Below are 17,076 nucleotides of genomic sequence, written 5' to 3' on the forward strand. Positions count from 1 at the left end.
CTTCGCAGATGTGTTTTAGTTCATTTGTATGAAAAAATAAGTTACACACACCAGTTGTCTTCCCCAAATTGCTGTAATATATTGCAGTACAAATAAGCTACATAACTGGTTGCAGAAGAAAAGATTAACAATTCTTGAAAGTTATCACTTCTTGTCATTTGCAAGCATAAGAATTTATGAGAGGATAAACATGATGTGTGTGGTGAGAAACTATTTTTTAATCCTGTGTGTGTACATACCATGAGGGCTAAAGACATCCTGCACAGCTTCAGTTATGAACATTTGTAAATATATAATTTAAGAGTAAGGCTTCTTCAGTGGCAATCAGAACTAATTGGGACTTAAATGTGTTAGGATGTGTGATTTATTTGGAAAATGGGCCAAGTGCGAGGATATGCAAATCGCAAGATGTCTGCAGCTGATATGGTTAAGATTGGGATTTTCAAAAGGCAGCTAAGCAAGTCAGGCACCCAATTCCCATAGAAATTCAACTGGAGTTGAGGCCTAAACCCTTTAGGTGCCTTTGAAAACATTATCTAAATACCTATATTCATTTACAGCACAGGCCATTGGTTCTAAGAGTTGGAAGAGGCTTGCATAATGAACTTAAGAGAGTTGTATAAACTCTCAAAAATGTGTTTCTAGAGCAAGTAGAGCTGGGGCACTCACCCCTTTTTGTCTTCCCACCCCCATAGGTGTTTGGAGCATATAGTGTAAAAATAGATGCACAAACACAGGGCCAAAATCTTCAATGCTATTTGGACAAAACTCTAATCGAAGAGTTTGGTTCAGTGACTTTGTCTAATACCAATCTGACCTCAGTGTTTAATAAATATCTATTATCCTGTGCTTTCAAATGCAAACAAAAGCCAATCAAAACTTTTGGCATATTTACGCTCCTGCACTGTCAATGTGACTGAGTTAATATTCAAACATAGCGAGCAATAAAATGGCGTCTCCTTATTTAGTCACTGATAATATGTGTTCATGTGGCAGATTTACTTCACTAGGGTATATCATGCAGCAATATCAATCTCACTCACCTGATAGCACTCTTGCCTCGAAATAAACATGTTATGTAATCAAGTCTCACAGGAAGACTTGGGCTCACAGTAAATGATGACACCCTCATACTAAACATGTGCTACACAGTTAGTGGTATCATCCCTGGCATGAGAAAATAGTGCATTCCATGTATTTCTTGTGTCCAGCCAAGCAGAAACTGAAGAGCTCTTGCAACTTTCTGAATCAAGTAGGGATTATCCTAGCCAATATTCCCTCTCACAGTAAAATATGCAAACTGTGAGATTCTCTGACTATAATAGGAATTATATGAAACCAAACCTCAGCCCTTTATTTTGTACAAGTGTTGGGTCATCCCAGAAAAATAACCTAGGTTTTCCTATTTCATGTATATCTCATCATGAGAATAGAATTTTGTGTTGATCAAAATGCATCAGAAAGTCACAACTTCCAACAAGTATTAGAAGGGTGTAAACATACAGAATGGAAGGAAAATTGTGACTTATGAAACATTCAGTATAACGTGTTTTTGTCACAGTTTAACAAATTTTTAACAGATTTTACATTTAAGCTTGGATCACTACTTAATTGGTATGAATATACACAAACACACACTGCAGCTATATGTGCGCACATATACTCCTGTGTGTATACAAAAATATTTACTTTGTTACCAAAATTAAGTTCTTTATAGCAAAATCAAGAATACTGAAGAAGGTAGGCATATTAATTTCTCCTCTGGAGAAAAGTAATAAACCCATTGTATGTCCTACATAAAGAATGCTCTTTGCATAGTACAACTCTATATTGACAGATCAGCTATTTCTGTATGAGTTAGAGTTAATAAATGTGTTGAAAATTTATAAATAAGTAAATATAGATCTGCTAAATCTATGATGAAGAGGTTTTTGTGCCAAAGCATAACTATAACTATCTGTAGTACAGAAAATACATATACATTTAGATTATATATGCTACTCTCTAATATCTATCTATTACTAGTAGCAATATTTTAAAACTTCATTTTTGCTTTAATGTGTATTAATGTGAAGGATAATTCTGGTGCATTTATTTTCTCTAAAAACACTTTGGCCAGAAAACAATTAAATGTGAGTATATTTGTCATGGTCCGTCAACATTCTCAATATAGTCTGCAAATTAAATCCATTACATTATAAAGTTACCGATCTCCAAAACCAACAACTTCTACAACTGTAAAATGTAATTGACAAAATATTGTATATGCCGGTATAAAAATATTAAGCTTCAAAACTGTGCTTCATCTTTAAATACTCTAAAATGCAAAATATTCCAGTTTAAAGCTAGAAGTCTGCCCTTAGCTCAATGTACACTGCTTAGATATTATAGCATGTATAATACTGTACAAAGATATACACTACAGTTTGAAGACTCCTGAAATACAGAAGCACAACAAGGTATATTTAAGACAGCTTTTACAGGTCAAAGTCTGAACTTCTTTCTAATTATGGGTGGAAATCAGACCCATAATGTCAATTTTCTCTAACTGAAGTTTATTTTTCATTCTTATGGCAACTTCAAAAAGGGTAAAACAGCACCATCAATTCACTATGCAATAATAGGCTTCTTTAAACCCAGTACAACACTCTACCCTTAAGATATAGCTGAGTTTACTGTGTTGGAGCTAATTCTGTAAGTATTTATTCACATGAGTAGTCAGACTGAAGTCAATGGGACTACTTGTGAGATGAATTTTTATTTTTAATAAAAGGTGTACTTGTGGCACCTTAGAGACTAACAAATTTATTTGAGAATAAGCTTTCGTGAGCAACAGCTCACTTCATCGGATGCATTCAGTGGAAAATACAGTGGGGAGATTTATATACATAGAGAACATGAACCAATGGGTGTTACCATACACACTGTAATGAGAAAACAAAAGGAGTACTTGTGGCACCTTAGAGACCAACAAATTTATTTGAGCATAAGCTTTCATGAGCTACAGCTCACTTCATTGGATGCATTCAGAAGTGAGCTGTAGCTCATGAAAGCTTATGCTCAAATAAATTGGTTAGTCTCTAAGGTGCCACAAGTCCTCCTTTTCTTTTTGCGAATACAGACTAACACGGCTGCTACTCTGAAAACTGTAACGAGAGTGATCACTTAAGGTGAGCTATTACCAGCAGGAGAGCGGGGGGGGGAAAAATCTTTTGTAGTGATAATCAAGGTGGGCCATTTCCAGCAGCTGACAAGAATGTCTGAGGAACAGTGGGGGGTGGAGGGGGGGGGAAATAGTTTTCCTTTGTGTAATGACACATCCACTCCCAGTCTTTATTCAAGCCTAAGTTAATTGTATCCAGTTTGCAAATTAATTCCAATTCAACAGTCTCTCACTGGAGGCTGTTTTGAAGTTTTTTTGTTGAAGAATTGCCACTTTCAGGTCTGTAATCGAGTGACCAGAGAGATTGAAGTGTTCTCCGACTGGTTTTTGAATGTTTAATTCTTGACGTCTGATTTGTGTCCATTTATTCTTTTACGTAGAGACTGTCCAGTTTGACCAATGTACATGGCAGAGGGGCATTGCTGGCACATATCACATTGGTAGATGTGCAGGTGAACAAGCCTCTGATGGTGTGGCTGATGTGATTAGGCCCTATGATGATGTCCCCTGAATAGATATGTGGACACAGTTGGCAACGGGCTTTGTTGCAAGGATAGGTTCCTGGGTTAGTGGTTCTGTTGTGTGGTTGCTGGTGAGTATTTGCTTCAGGTTGGGGGGCTGTCTGTAAGCAAAGACTGGCCTGTCTCCCAAGATCTGAGAGAGTGATGGGTCATCCTTCAGGATAGGTTGTAGATCCTTGATGATGTGTTGGAGAGGTTTTAGTTGGGGGCTGAAGATGACAGCTAGTGGCGTTCTGTTATTTTCTTTGTTGGGCCTGTCCTGTAGTGGGTGACTTCTGGGTACTCTTCTGGCTCTGTCAATCTGTTTCTTCACTTCAGCAGGTGGGTACTGTAGTTGTAGGAATGCTTGAGAGAGATCTTGTAGGTGTTTGTCTCTGTCTGAGGGGTTGGAGCAAATGCGGTTGTATCGTAGAGCTTGGCTGTAGACAATGGATCGTGTGGTGTGGTCTGGGAGAAAGCTGGAGGCATGTAGGTAGGAATAGCAGTCAGTAGGTTTCTGGTATAGGGTGGTGTTTATGTGACCATCGTTTATTAGCCCTGTAGTGTCCAGGAAGTGGATCTCTTGTGTGGACTGGTCCAGGCTGAGGTTGATGGTGGGATGGAAATTGTTGAAATCATGGTGAATTCCTCAAGGGCTTTTTTTCCATGGGTCCCAATGATGAAGATGTCATCAATGTAGCACAAGTAGAGTAGGGGCATTAGGAAGCGTTGTTCTAAGTCAGCCATAAAAATGTTGGCATACTGTGGGGCCATGCGGGTACCCATAGATTTGAATTAGTTGTGGGTGAGGACAAAGTCACAAAGTTCAGCCACCAGGTTTGCTGTGACATTATCGGGGATACTGTTCCTGACGGCTTGTAGTCCATCTTTGTGTGGAATGTTGATGTAGAGGGCTTCTACATCCATAGTGGCCAGGATGGTGTTTTCAGGAAGATCACCGATGGATTGTAGTTTCCTCAGGAAATCAGTGGTGTCTCGAAGATAGCTGGGAGTGCTGGTAGCGTAGGGCCTGAGGAGGGAGTCCACATAGCCAGACAATCCTGCTGTCAGGGTGCCAATGCCTGAGATGATGGGGCGTCCAGGATTTCCAGGTTTATGGATCTTGGGTAGCAGATAGAATACCCCAGGTTGGAGTTCCGGGGGTGTGTCTGTGCGGATTTGTTCTTGTGCTTTTTCAGGGAGTTTCTTGAGCAAATGGTGTAGTTTTTTTTGGTAACCCTCAGTGGGATCAGAGGGTAATGGCCTGTAGAAAGTGGTGTTGGAGAGCTGCCTAGCAGCCTCTTGTTCATATTCCAACCTATTCATGATGACGACAGCACCTCCTTTGTCAGCCTTTTTTATTATGATGTCAGAGTTGTTTCTGAGGCTGTGGATGGCATTGTGTTCTGCACGGCTGAGGTTATGGGGAAAGTGATGCTGCTCTATGTATATAAATCTCCCCACTGTATTTTCCACTGAATGCATCTGATGAAGTGAGCTGTAGCTCACGAAAGCTTATGCTCAAATAAATTTGTTAGTGCCGCAAGTACTCCTTTTCTTTTTGCGAATACAGACTAACACGGCTGCTACTCTGAAACCTCTTATTTTTAATAGGCATTTACAGCATATACCAGAAGTGTTAATTTCCTTATTGCTAAAAATTAAGAAATTGTGATAAAATATTGGGAAAGAAGGGAATTAGCAGTGCACGGGACATCAAATGTGTCACGTGTCAAACTCTGGAGGATTTATTTTAGGCTTTTTTCCCTTTTCAAGTTCATTCTGTGACCACAGGAACAGCTTTTATCTGGTTCAGATGGAATGGGTTTGCCCTTAGATATTTGCTTTCATGCTGCTGCCAATGCATAATGGGGTAATTTGCGTTGCTGAACTGGCCACATGAAATACAACGTGATTCCAGTGTAAAATGTCCAGGTAAAAACCCATAAAGTTTCTGTTTTATGGAAGGGAGACCATAGTGCATGGAGTCCAGAAATATTTTCTCCAGAAGACAGTTGTCCAATGCTGACAGAAGAATATTAAGGACAGACACTTCTTTATCCTGAGTGAAGGGCTTCTTCTTATCAATTCTCCAGGCACGTTCTACTAGAATGCCATTTAATTTTGCTGTATAGTCCAATGTCTTTAAAGATGTTACTCGATTACTTCCTGAATAGTTCATCATTCTTCCCCAGCAGGAGGTGGTGGCTGGCATAGTTTGTATAATCTGGCAAAATGAAAAAGAGCCATCATATTAGTCTGGGAGTACTATTATTATTAAAATGGTCTGATACAAGCAAAACAAACTAAATCTAACAGGGCTGATTCTCTTTTCACTGTAAATCAGGAGTAACTCCACTGAAGTCAATAGATTAATACTAACATAAAACTAGAATGAAATTAGAATCAAGCACATAATGTACATGGTTCTTGTAAACATGAATGTCTGCTTATTCAAATGCACAAGTCTATAAATAATCAGACATCAGCAGCCAAGTAACACCTCAGTTATGGAGCCAAGTTTTCCTACTTCTGCACTTGAGGTCACATTTGGAGACAAGTCAACCACCTGATTGGTGGTATGATCATCTACACTGGAAAATTTTACTTGTTGACTAATACCGCTGAAGTTATATTTTGGTGATCCAGTTGCTACAAATGCAAGCTGCAAAGTCAGTCCTTTCTCTCCATCACTCAAACAAGCAGAAGCCAGTGACTTTTGTAACCTCAGTTCTACTTAGGACAGCTCTGCTCTCCAGTTCGCCTTGCCCTCTCAAGGACTGCAGTACATATGCACAGCAATTTGCAGACCAAATTCCTATTGGCTGCTCATCACATGTTTTATTAACTGTTTATTTTTTTCTCTATTTGTACATCTCCTACAAAATGCTCCCATGTGGTCTTGGGTTCCAGCAGACTAACACAGACAATAGATGCACCACAAGTGCATATGTCAGCCTTCAAATTTTGGAGAGAGAGACATTAACTGAAGTCAGAGAAATTAAGGACTCAAGGTAACAGGTTCAATGCAAAAAGAGATCAATACAGTCTGAAATAGTTGTGTTGCCAGTGTTTGTCAGCTCCTCCATTTATGAAGACTCTGACACTTCTATTAAGTACTTCATCACAGGTTGACTTTTAACACATTTGTAAAGTTACCATCACATGAATACCAAAAATAAAGGACTATTATTCTGACTTGAGGCTCACTGTAGAGAGGACTTTTCTGTTCTCTGAGAAAGGGTAGGAAAATGTCCATCACTTTGCAGCATCTCCCCTCACACTGCAGCACTGTGACACAGTACTAAGAATGATCTAATCTGGAGGCTACATAGTTCCTGAGAGAAAGTGCATCATTGCAGCAGGTAGAAAGAGATAAAAGGAAGAGACTAAGGAGTCTGACAGGGCAGGGAGGAAGTGTGGCAGAATCCAAAATGAAATGATCATTGCACATAAAGCAGATGTCAGGAGATTGTGACATTGACAAAGCCAGAGCGTAAGAAATAAAAATATGTTTAATGGGTCTGAGTATTATGAAAGATGCTGATGCCTACACTTTGTGGTTTTGTGGTACCTGAAATTTTGCAGGGAAGTTTGCAAACTTCCCAACCAAACTTCAAATATCTTTAGAATTAAAGAAGATTAGGATTGGAAGAGATCTCAAGAGGTCATCTAGTCCAACCCCCTGCACAAAGCAGGATCAACCCCAGCTAAATCATCCCAGCCAGGGCTTTGTCAAGATGGGCCTTAAAAACCTCTAAGGATGGAGATTCCATCACCTCCCTAGGTAACCCATTCCAGTGCTTCACCACCCTTCTAGTGAAATAGCTTTTCCTAATATCCAACCTAGACCTCCCCCACTGCAACTTGAGACCATTACTCCTTGTTCTGTCATCTGCCACCACTGAGAACAGCTGAGCTCCATCCTCTTTGGAACCCCCCTTCAGGTAGCTGAAGGCAGCTATCAAATTCCCCCTCACTCTTCTCTTCTGCAGACTAAATAACCCCAGTTCCTTCAGCCTCTCCTCGTAAGTCATGTGCCCCAGCCCCCTAATCATTTTCATTGCCCTCAGCTGGACTCTCTCCAATTTGTCCACATCGTTTCTGTAGTGGGGGCCCCAAAACTGGATGCAATACTCAAGCTGTGGCCTCGCAAGTGCCGGAGAGAGGGGAATAATAACTTCCCTCGATCTGCTGGCAATGCTCCTACTAATGCAGCCCAATATGCCATTAGCCTTTGTGGCAAGAAGGGTACACTGTTGACTCTTATCCACCTTCCCATCCACTGTAATCCCCGGGTCCTTTTCTGCAGAACTGCCACTTAGCCAGTCAGTCTCCAGCCTATAGAAGTGCATGTGATTCTTCCATCGAAGTGCAGGACTCTGCACTTGTCCTTGTTGAACCTCATCAGATTTCTTGTCTAGGTCACCCTGGACCCTATCCCTACTCTCCAGTGTATCTACCTCTCCCCCCAGCTTAGTGTCATCTGTGAACTTGCTGAGGGTGCAATCCATCCCATCATTCAGGTAATTAATGAAGTTGTAGAACAAAACCGGCCCCAGGACAGACCCCTGGGGTACTCCGCTTGATACTGGCTGCCAACTGGACACTGAGCCGTTGATCACTACCCGTTGAGCCTGACGATCTAGCCAGCTTTCTATCCACCTTACAGTCCATTCATCCAATCCATATTTTTTTAACTTGCTGGCAAGAATACTGTGGGAGACCGTATCAAAAGCTTTGCTAAATTCAAGATATCTCACATCCACCATTTTCTCTATATCCTCAGAGCCAGTTATATCTTCATAGAAGGCAATCAGGTTGGTCGGGCATGACTTGCCCTTGGTGAATCCATGCTGACTGTTCCTGATCACCTTCCTCTCCTCCAAGTGCTTCAAAATGGATTCCTTGAGGACCTGCACCATGATTTTTCCAGGGACTGCGGTGAGGCTGACCAGTCTGTAGTTCCCTGGATTCTCCTTCTTCCCTTTTTAAAAGATGGGCACTATATTTGCCTTTTTCCAATCATTCAGGACCTCCCCAGATTGCCATGAATTTTCAAAGATAATGGCCAATGGCTGTGCAATCACATCAGCCAATTCCCTCAGCATCCTCGGATGCACTAGATCCAGCCCCATGGACTTGTGTATGTCCAGCTTTTCTAAATAGTCTTGAACCTGTTCTTTCACCACTGAGGGCCACTCACCTCCTCCCCATACTGTGCTGCCCAGAGCAGCAGTCTGGGAGCTGTCCTTGTCTGTGAAGACCAACGCAAAAAAAGCATTGAGTACTTCAGCTTTTTCTACATCATCTGTCACTCGGTTGCCTCCCCCATTCTGTAAGGGTCCCATACTTTCCCTGACCTTCTTTTTGTTGCTAACATACCTGTAGAAATCCTTCTTGTTACCCTTCACATCCCTTGCTAGTTGCAACTCCAATTGTGCTTTGGCCTTCCTGATTACACCCCTGCATGCTCAAGCAATAATGATTACATTCAAATAAGTTAAGCATTTCAGTGTTAATTTGTAATGTAACAAAAGCATAAATCTGGACAGGTGGCATGGCTGCATAAATGATTTGGGATCAGTGTTGAGCCTTTGCTTTTTGGGCAAATAAAAAACCAGTTCGTTACTGTAGGGTAGTCAGGGTGGATCCCACTGTTAGTGCGCATGTGCCTCATGCATGTGGGATCGAAGTCTTTGGAACAGAAGTGTCCATCAAGGCCGTGCTTGTGCTCCCACATGAGGGCAAAAAGGGTGGAGCAGACATGAACCTCCCACAGTTCCATGGCAATTTGAAGCCCATTGTAGCTGAGGACTCTGAAAAGTTAGAATAGGAGGTGGGTTGTGGAAGCCACACTGACTACAACATCTCAAAGAACCAGTTACCGTGGGGTAAGAAACCATTCTTTATTCTTTGAGTACGTGTCTATGTGAACCCCACCAGATGTGACTGCCAAGCAGTGTCCCCTCATGACGTGGGAATGAGTTAAACAGCTGGTTCAGGAATACTCTACCAAACTTGGTATCTGCTTTGGCAGCCAAGCCCAAAGCAAGTCTAATGCTTAACAAAAGTCAGTGGACTACTCCACATTGCAGATTTCAGAAACTGGCACATTCCTGGAGCAGGCAGAGGTTGTTGCTTGAGTTCCAGTGGAGAGCCTTTGTGCTTGGTGGGGACAGGTACACCAGTTAGCCAGTAACACAGCAAGATTCTGTGTTAGCCAATTTGATATTCTCTGATGAGATAGATGGCCTGACCTTTAGAATGGCCAGCTGTAACCAGAAATAAGTGAAGGGTAGTCTGAAGGGTTTTGTTCTATCCATGTACTAAAGCCAGAGTCTGGGAATATCCAGAGTATGCAGCTTCTTCTCTCCCAGTGTAGAGCAGGGCTTTGGGAATAAGACAGGTACTCTTAATGAATGATTTAGATGAAACTCTGAGCCCACCTTAGGGATGAATTTCAGGTGAGGCTCAGCACCACCATATCTCGGTGGAATGTCATGTAGGGAGGTTCAGCAATAAATGCTTGCAGCTCTCTCTGTCTTCTGGCTGAAGTGATAGCAACTAAGACAGTCTTCAGAGTGAGACTGTGTAAGAAGCATTCTGAAAGAGGTTCAAAGGGAGATTAGGAGCCTCACAAGCACTATACTGAGATATCAGGCAGAGGCAGGTTCTCTGATTAGTAAGCAAGTATGTAATAGCAGATACTGAAGCATCAAGTATGAATCTCTGCCCTTTGCCAGGGTCAGACATGAGTATCGGTACCAGGTTCAGTTGTGGGTCTAATTTCTCCTGTGCTCTCTGGTTTTGGTAGAGGGCTCGGAAGCGCTCTTCTTGGAGGAGCAGTGTTTCGAGTGCTCCTTCCAGGACTGTCCTCTCTGTTTGGAGCTATGTTTGAGCTCCATCTGTCTGTGTATCTTGACATCTCCTTTTTGTGTGGGCAGAAGTGCCAAAGGTATTGAAACCAAGGCTCCCAATGCTGAAACTACCAGCATGGTCAGCATCAGAGTTGCTGATGCCAGCTTAGTTGGATTCCTTTTCAACATCTTTTCACTGCCCCATCCTGAGGCGTGAAGCCTGCTTTAGGGAGTACTGCCTGATGCTGTTTTTTCTGGCCCCGCTCTGGTAGTTGCCATCACCTCTGGGTCTGAAGCAACCTGCACAAGACTACTCTAGCAGATGTAGCTTGAGCTGGGGGGTCCCTGCATTTGTGGGTTCTTGCAGAGAGCGACTTACACAAAGCACTTATCTGGAATCTGGATCTCCCTGAAGTAGAAAAGGCATCGGCTGCGTCTGTCTTTGAAGGGAATCAGTGTGTTGCAAGACAGGCAGAGTTTGAACCTTGCCAGTTTAGCATCTGCCATTAGATGAGGCAGTTGGCATGAAGCATCTCACTCCACTGTACCAGATTTATGCAGGAGCATCTTTGATTTTCTTTCCCCCCCCACCCCCCAAAAAAGTTTCAATCTGAGGAAAAGGGAATGTGAAAATAAAGTTTCTTCACAGAAGGTAGTTGTAAACCAAGGTGAAGTCTCTAAGGAGTCATGGGTTGGAAACTCACTGGGTTCCGCCTTGCTGCCAGAAGCAGTAAGAGGGAACCGAGAGAGGGTTGTGTCTGCTCTGCCCTTTCTGTCCTTGGAAAGGAGCACAATGCAGCACAGGGCACTAACATGGAACTAACCAACACCGCTATTCAAAAGACTCTGATCTCACATGTTTGAGGTGCATGTGCACCCACAGTAGGATCCCTGCTGACACATATACTCGAAGCAGCTGCTCAGATACAATGCAGAGGAGATTAACTATCAAAGAGTGATGCCTGGTTGCTCCGTAAGTGATTTTTGTAAGGAATTCATGAAGTGGTCTGTTCTCCTACTGGAGAAAAATTGGTGGAATCAGTTGCCAGAAAGAGGGGGCAAGCTGATGGTTCCTAAGAAGGAAGGGCTGGGGAATCCAGAGGATCCTGTATGGACTGGTTGGGAATGCAGAGACTTCCCCATGGTTAGACAGCTAAGGGGAGACAATGGCAATACATTCCACATTAAAAAACCTCTCATGCTTCAGATTATGTGGTATGAATTTTAACATTTCTATTTTTGGGGAAACAAAGATAAAACTTGCTAACAAAAAATGATATAAATCCAGGAGATATTTCACACTACTGGTTTTACTTCCAAAGCTTTTAACACTTGGGTAACAAACTCCCCACCTTTGTAACTTATCAAATTGTGGTCAATTTCGTTTGAATTGTTTTGGAAATAAGCTCAAAAAAAGGAAAAGACACAGACAGACAGACAGACACACACACACACACACAGTTTTCTCTTTTGATTATTTTATTGATCAGAATCCTGAAGTCTCTCTCATATGTAGCTTTGTTGTTTGCCATTGTTTATGTTCATTTGCAAATACATCTGTCTTAAATATTGTATTGTTCCTTACTGGAATTTTAACACCTCAGTGGGTCTATTATCTGTTATCTACATATATTCCTGTTTATGTATCTATAGTATATCACTGTGTAATTATTATTCAACAACAGAGTATTAGATTTTAATCAAACTGAGAGACTGTAAACAATCAGGTAAACTTCAGAGTATTGCATGAAGTTTTAATTCTGCAACTAGTTTACTGTAATTGGAGTTGTGTGGTTTTAAACCCAAGTAATTCTCTGGATATTAAGAAGCCAAACTTTGTCCATAAGTACACAGTGAAGTCAATGTGAGCTGCATGCTTGTGACTGGGAGAATGATTAGGCAAAAACTAGACAAATCATGGTCTTGGTCACAAACAACTGATTCTACTATTTAGTTACCTTGGGACAGATTGTGGTGTTCGGTCCCTCACTCCTAAATTCTTGGCAGTGTTCTGCACTCTTGCTCCCTGCAAGAAAGAAAAAAAAATTGCTTCACATAGAACTAATGCAAGTTTTAGTGTACCTCCTGGGTGTATAATAGGCCCAGGATTAGATTTATCAATAAATAAACTTCATTATTGATGTCCTACGTAAATAATTCTTTTCTTTTGAATGCAACCAAGAAAAACACTTTCTAATAAAAGCTACTAAATATGATTTTATAAAGGTGCAAGAAAAGAGACACAGCTGTTCTGTTCTTTCAGCTAATAACTACTCTTTCACGTAAAACATAAAAACAGATAAAACAAAGATCTTCACAAAAAAAGTTTAACATTTAAGTTGTGAAGAAGCTAACAACTACACTACTCTCACACTGCTGATTCAGTTTGCCTGGCATTCCTCACTCTTCTGGAGTTTTCACTCTTGCACAATTCCTATCACAATCAGTGTGAGTTCTGAGTAAGTATTACCGGTTCCATCCCACACCCAAGAATCCTCCTTATGATCAACTGTCTGTTTAAGCACAGAGAAGGATGGCCTGTGCTTAAGGCACTAGATGAGGACATGGTAGATATGGGTTCTATTCTTGGCTCTGACACAATCTTCCTGTACAACCTTGGCTAAGTTACTTACTCTCTCTGTGTCTCAGTTCCCCATTCATATGACAGGAATTATAGTGCTTTCCTACCTCACAGGGATATTGTGAGGATGAATTCATTTAAGCATGCAAGCTGCTCAAATACTATATTGATGAGCAACACAGACAAGTGAACTTAATTAACAATGGAACTTAATTAACCTGACTTTCCAAAAACAGTCGGCAAACAATGGCATATCTACTAGACTTATTATTGCCACCCAAAGAGAATAGATCTAATAGACCTACTATTGCCAATCTTTGTTTTCTAGCTTTTAGAGGAAGCAAAACCTATTCATTCTCTTTCTCTTGCTCTCTCTCTCTTTCCCAGGTCAAATGCAAAACAAAATGAAGACAACAAATAACTGCACAAGAAGTATAAAGAGATTAATCTCACAATAATTAAAGTGAGATAATATTAAATTTGTGTGGGATAGAGGTAAAGCTATATCTAAAATAAAGACATATCTGTAGTGACAAACCGTGCAAAGGTATGGCTCAACCATTGATTGGATTGAGTATTACAGTGAGTAAACAACTTGCATTTTGGCTAAAATTTGGTACCTCAGTCCACTACCACAATAAAATCCCCACGTTAGTTTACAATAAAGGACTCAAACTAAAGCTGGAATAGACTAAATACCTGCAGACAGCAGGTATTCACAATTAGAGTAAACAGACACATGCAACTTAAAAATCATTGTTTTGTTATCTAATCTATTTTTTAAGTTTAATGGTACTGAACAAAAAACAACCCCACACTTATCTACATAAATAACTCTAGAACAACTATGAAAAATTAAATTCACGAAATGGTTCATAAATAGCATTGCTTTCATGTTTTATAAAGTACAATATATTCTGAGAAATCAAAAATATTGATTAAACTTTTTAACGTTAGATATTGGCAAAACACACATCATTGGTACATCTAATTTGGAAAACCCTGAGGCCAATATCTCTATGACACATGTAACTCTACCGTCATTCATAAACCACTTTGAGTTCTTTGACATGGGTATGTATATATCAAAGATAAATTGCTGATGGTCAAGATCCATGTGATTAATTTAACTGAATACCAGTGTATACATAATATATATGAGAATATATTAACATTAATCATATGTAGATCTTGACTTTTAACACTGTAACTGCTTCTGAGGAAGAAAAATAGCAAATTTTTATTTACATCACCCACTAGACAAATTAATCCTAATATCTAGCTAGCATAGTAAATCAAAAGTGTTGATTTCAAAGAATTCTGGCTTTATACATCCATCTAATATACTGTTTATCAGGAGAACAAATTAGACCTTACTTAAACCAACCACCACCAACAGATTCATTTTTTCTCCTGGGGGGTGGGAGGTGGGAATCAGGATTACTAATAATGTGATCCTTCATCTTCCATTTTAGTACATCTACATCACTTGTGAGTTTATTTTTTATTCAAGAAATAAATTTGCTTTTTATTTTTTCTGCACATCTAATACTTTTTAAACAATAACAATCTGCACGTTGAAATTGCTAGTCCCATATTGGACTAACAGATAGCACAGTTAAAGGGCATTAGAACTCTTTGCTCTGTGAACCAATAGTGCCTGGCCACTCATGGAAGATGACCTTTAGCTTTGGGTAGAGAAAGTTCCACCATCAGATCTGTAAATCGATTTATGAAGTGGTATTTCCATTGTCGTTAGAAAAAAAAAAGAAAAGACAGGCCCACTCTGCCAGGACACTTACATAAGAACGGCCATACTGGGTCAGACCAAAGGTCCATCTAGCCCAGAATCCTGTCTTCCAACAGTGGCCAATGCCAAATGCTTCAGAGGGCATGAACAGAACAGGAAATCATCAAGTGATCCATCCCCTGTCGTCCACTCCCAGCTTCTGGCAATCAGAGGCTAGGGGACACTCATAGAATGGGGTTGCATCCCTAATCATCTTGGCTAACAGCTACTGATGGATCTATCCTCCATGAACTTATCCAGTTCTTTTTTGAACCCCGTTCACAATACCCCCAGCAACGATTTTCACAGCTTGACACTTGTTTAAGGAGGGCAAAAAGTGACCATATTTTTGTGACGTTCTGTACCCCAAAGCAATACCCTGGCACTCCCATATTTACAATGGTGATATAATTATGATATGTTTTATGCAAAGTATGCCTTGTAAGGTATCGTTCTAAAAGTCTTGATCTGTTGAATGTTAATATCTCATTGGAATGTATGTGCTGTCATTGTATCTGAAGTTATGAATATTAACTATGTACCAGTATTTCAAATGTGTTTGCTCCTATAGTAACTCCCACAAGGTAGTTTATATCCAGTCTAGCCAGCACATTGTGAACAGACTATTTAAGCTAATGGCCCATCAATGAACACAATGGGCCATTTCAGAAGCTTATCCCCACCTGATGGACTTTTCTAGGGACGTTCTAGCCAGAATATGAGTAATGACCCCTGCTATGACTCATCGAAGCATGCAAGGGCATGTGACTGGAACATATGATACTGGACTCCATCTTGTGCCTGTACTTTTACACTAACAGTGCCTGGGGCTTTTGTTTGGGACAATGAAGTGTCATGGCAGAAGCTATAAAAGCGGAAGTGACATCATCACTTGGCCTCACTTCCCCCACAACTCAACACCTGGAAACACCATAGGAACAAAGTCTGAACTGGGGATGTGGTCCCAGGCTGAAGGGATTTCTAGCCTGTGTATGGAAGATTGATGGACTGTTTGTACCATCAGGGTGAGACACTGCTTGATTCAAATCCTGTCTAGTGTAAGGAACTTACATTGTGATTTTTTTTTATTTCTTAGGTAACCAACTTTGGTCTGTACACTATTACTTACAATCACTTAGAATCTATTTTTCTGTAGTTAATAAATCTGTTTTATATTTTTTACCTAAAACAGTGTGTTTGAAATGCAAAGTGAAATCTGCTCAGGAACAGGGGCTGGTGAATTGTCCTCTCCACATTAAGGAAGGGGCAAACTGAGTAAAAAACTTACACTGGTCAGCCTTCTGACCAGGGCTAGATGGTACAGCTCTGGGGTCCTAGGCTAAGGAGCTGTGGGGGGTTGGCTGGAGCTCTCTATTGTTGGTTCATGAGTGGCGGGCAAAAGCACTCATGTAACTGCAATTGGGTGTGTCCATGCTTATGTATGGCTGTGCAAGTGCAAGACCTGTAGAGGACTGCAGCTTATCACAGCCTTACAGTGTGAGAGGGGGCCCAGATTGGTATGCCAAAGGGCTGAGCAGTATCCCAGTTCCAGGTTGCACCTCAGGGAAGTCCTTCACAGTTTTGAAAAAAAGTAGCTTACATTTGTGCCTATATAATCAACTGAGCACAAAATCTGTATCGCAGTGTTATAGAAAATGCAATGTTATTGTATAGCCATGTCAAAGCAATGAAAAAATGTTACTCCTTCTCCATATCTTCTTCCATGTGGACTCTATGCAAACTATGAGCTCATCCTCAACGCCTCTATCCTCTCCACATTTAAGTTGCTCTTGAAGACTCAGTTTTGTCATGGTATTTATAGAGAATTAAGCTGATCTGTTTGCGTGTATGTGTATAGATATACACATATTATATATATCTATACACATACACGCAAACAGATCAGCTTAATATATACATATATTATATTATAATATATATACATACACACACACACGTATACACACAAACACACACACACATATATATATATATAGCCTTTTGTTGTTCCTTTGGTCCTGTCCTCTGTTTACTTATCTGTTCTCAGATTGTCAATTCCTTGGAGAAAAGAGCATCCTTCCTGAGTATTTGGAAAGTGGCTACCATGTAGTGATAAGAAAAATTTTAACAATAATCTCATATGCTTTTATGATCAGTTATATCAACAGCTCATCTCCCCTAAC

General features: G+C 40.5%; 1 protein-coding gene across 2 annotated transcripts in view; it reads right to left on the reverse strand.

Moving 5' to 3' along the window:
• Window positions 1–3,217: 3,217 nt before the first annotated feature.
• The window catches only part of PREX2 (phosphatidylinositol-3,4,5-trisphosphate dependent Rac exchange factor 2), a 289,511-nt gene continuing 275,652 nt past the window's right edge, over window positions 3,218–17,076 (reverse strand). For both annotated transcript variants that reach the window (XM_074944267.1, XM_074944268.1), the window contains 2 exons: window positions 12,482–12,549; window positions 3,218–5,890 (listed from right to left, as the gene is read on the reverse strand). In XM_074944267.1, the coding sequence (XP_074800368.1) occupies window positions 5,845–5,890; window positions 12,482–12,549 (114 nt within the window). In that variant the 3' untranslated portion in view covers window positions 3,218–5,844. The remainder of the gene's footprint in view (window positions 5,891–12,481; window positions 12,550–17,076) is intronic.

This window comes from Natator depressus, chromosome 2 (genome assembly GCF_965152275.1).
Source record: "Natator depressus isolate rNatDep1 chromosome 2, rNatDep2.hap1, whole genome shotgun sequence".
NCBI classification, from domain to species: Eukaryota; Metazoa; Chordata; order Testudines; family Cheloniidae; genus Natator; species Natator depressus.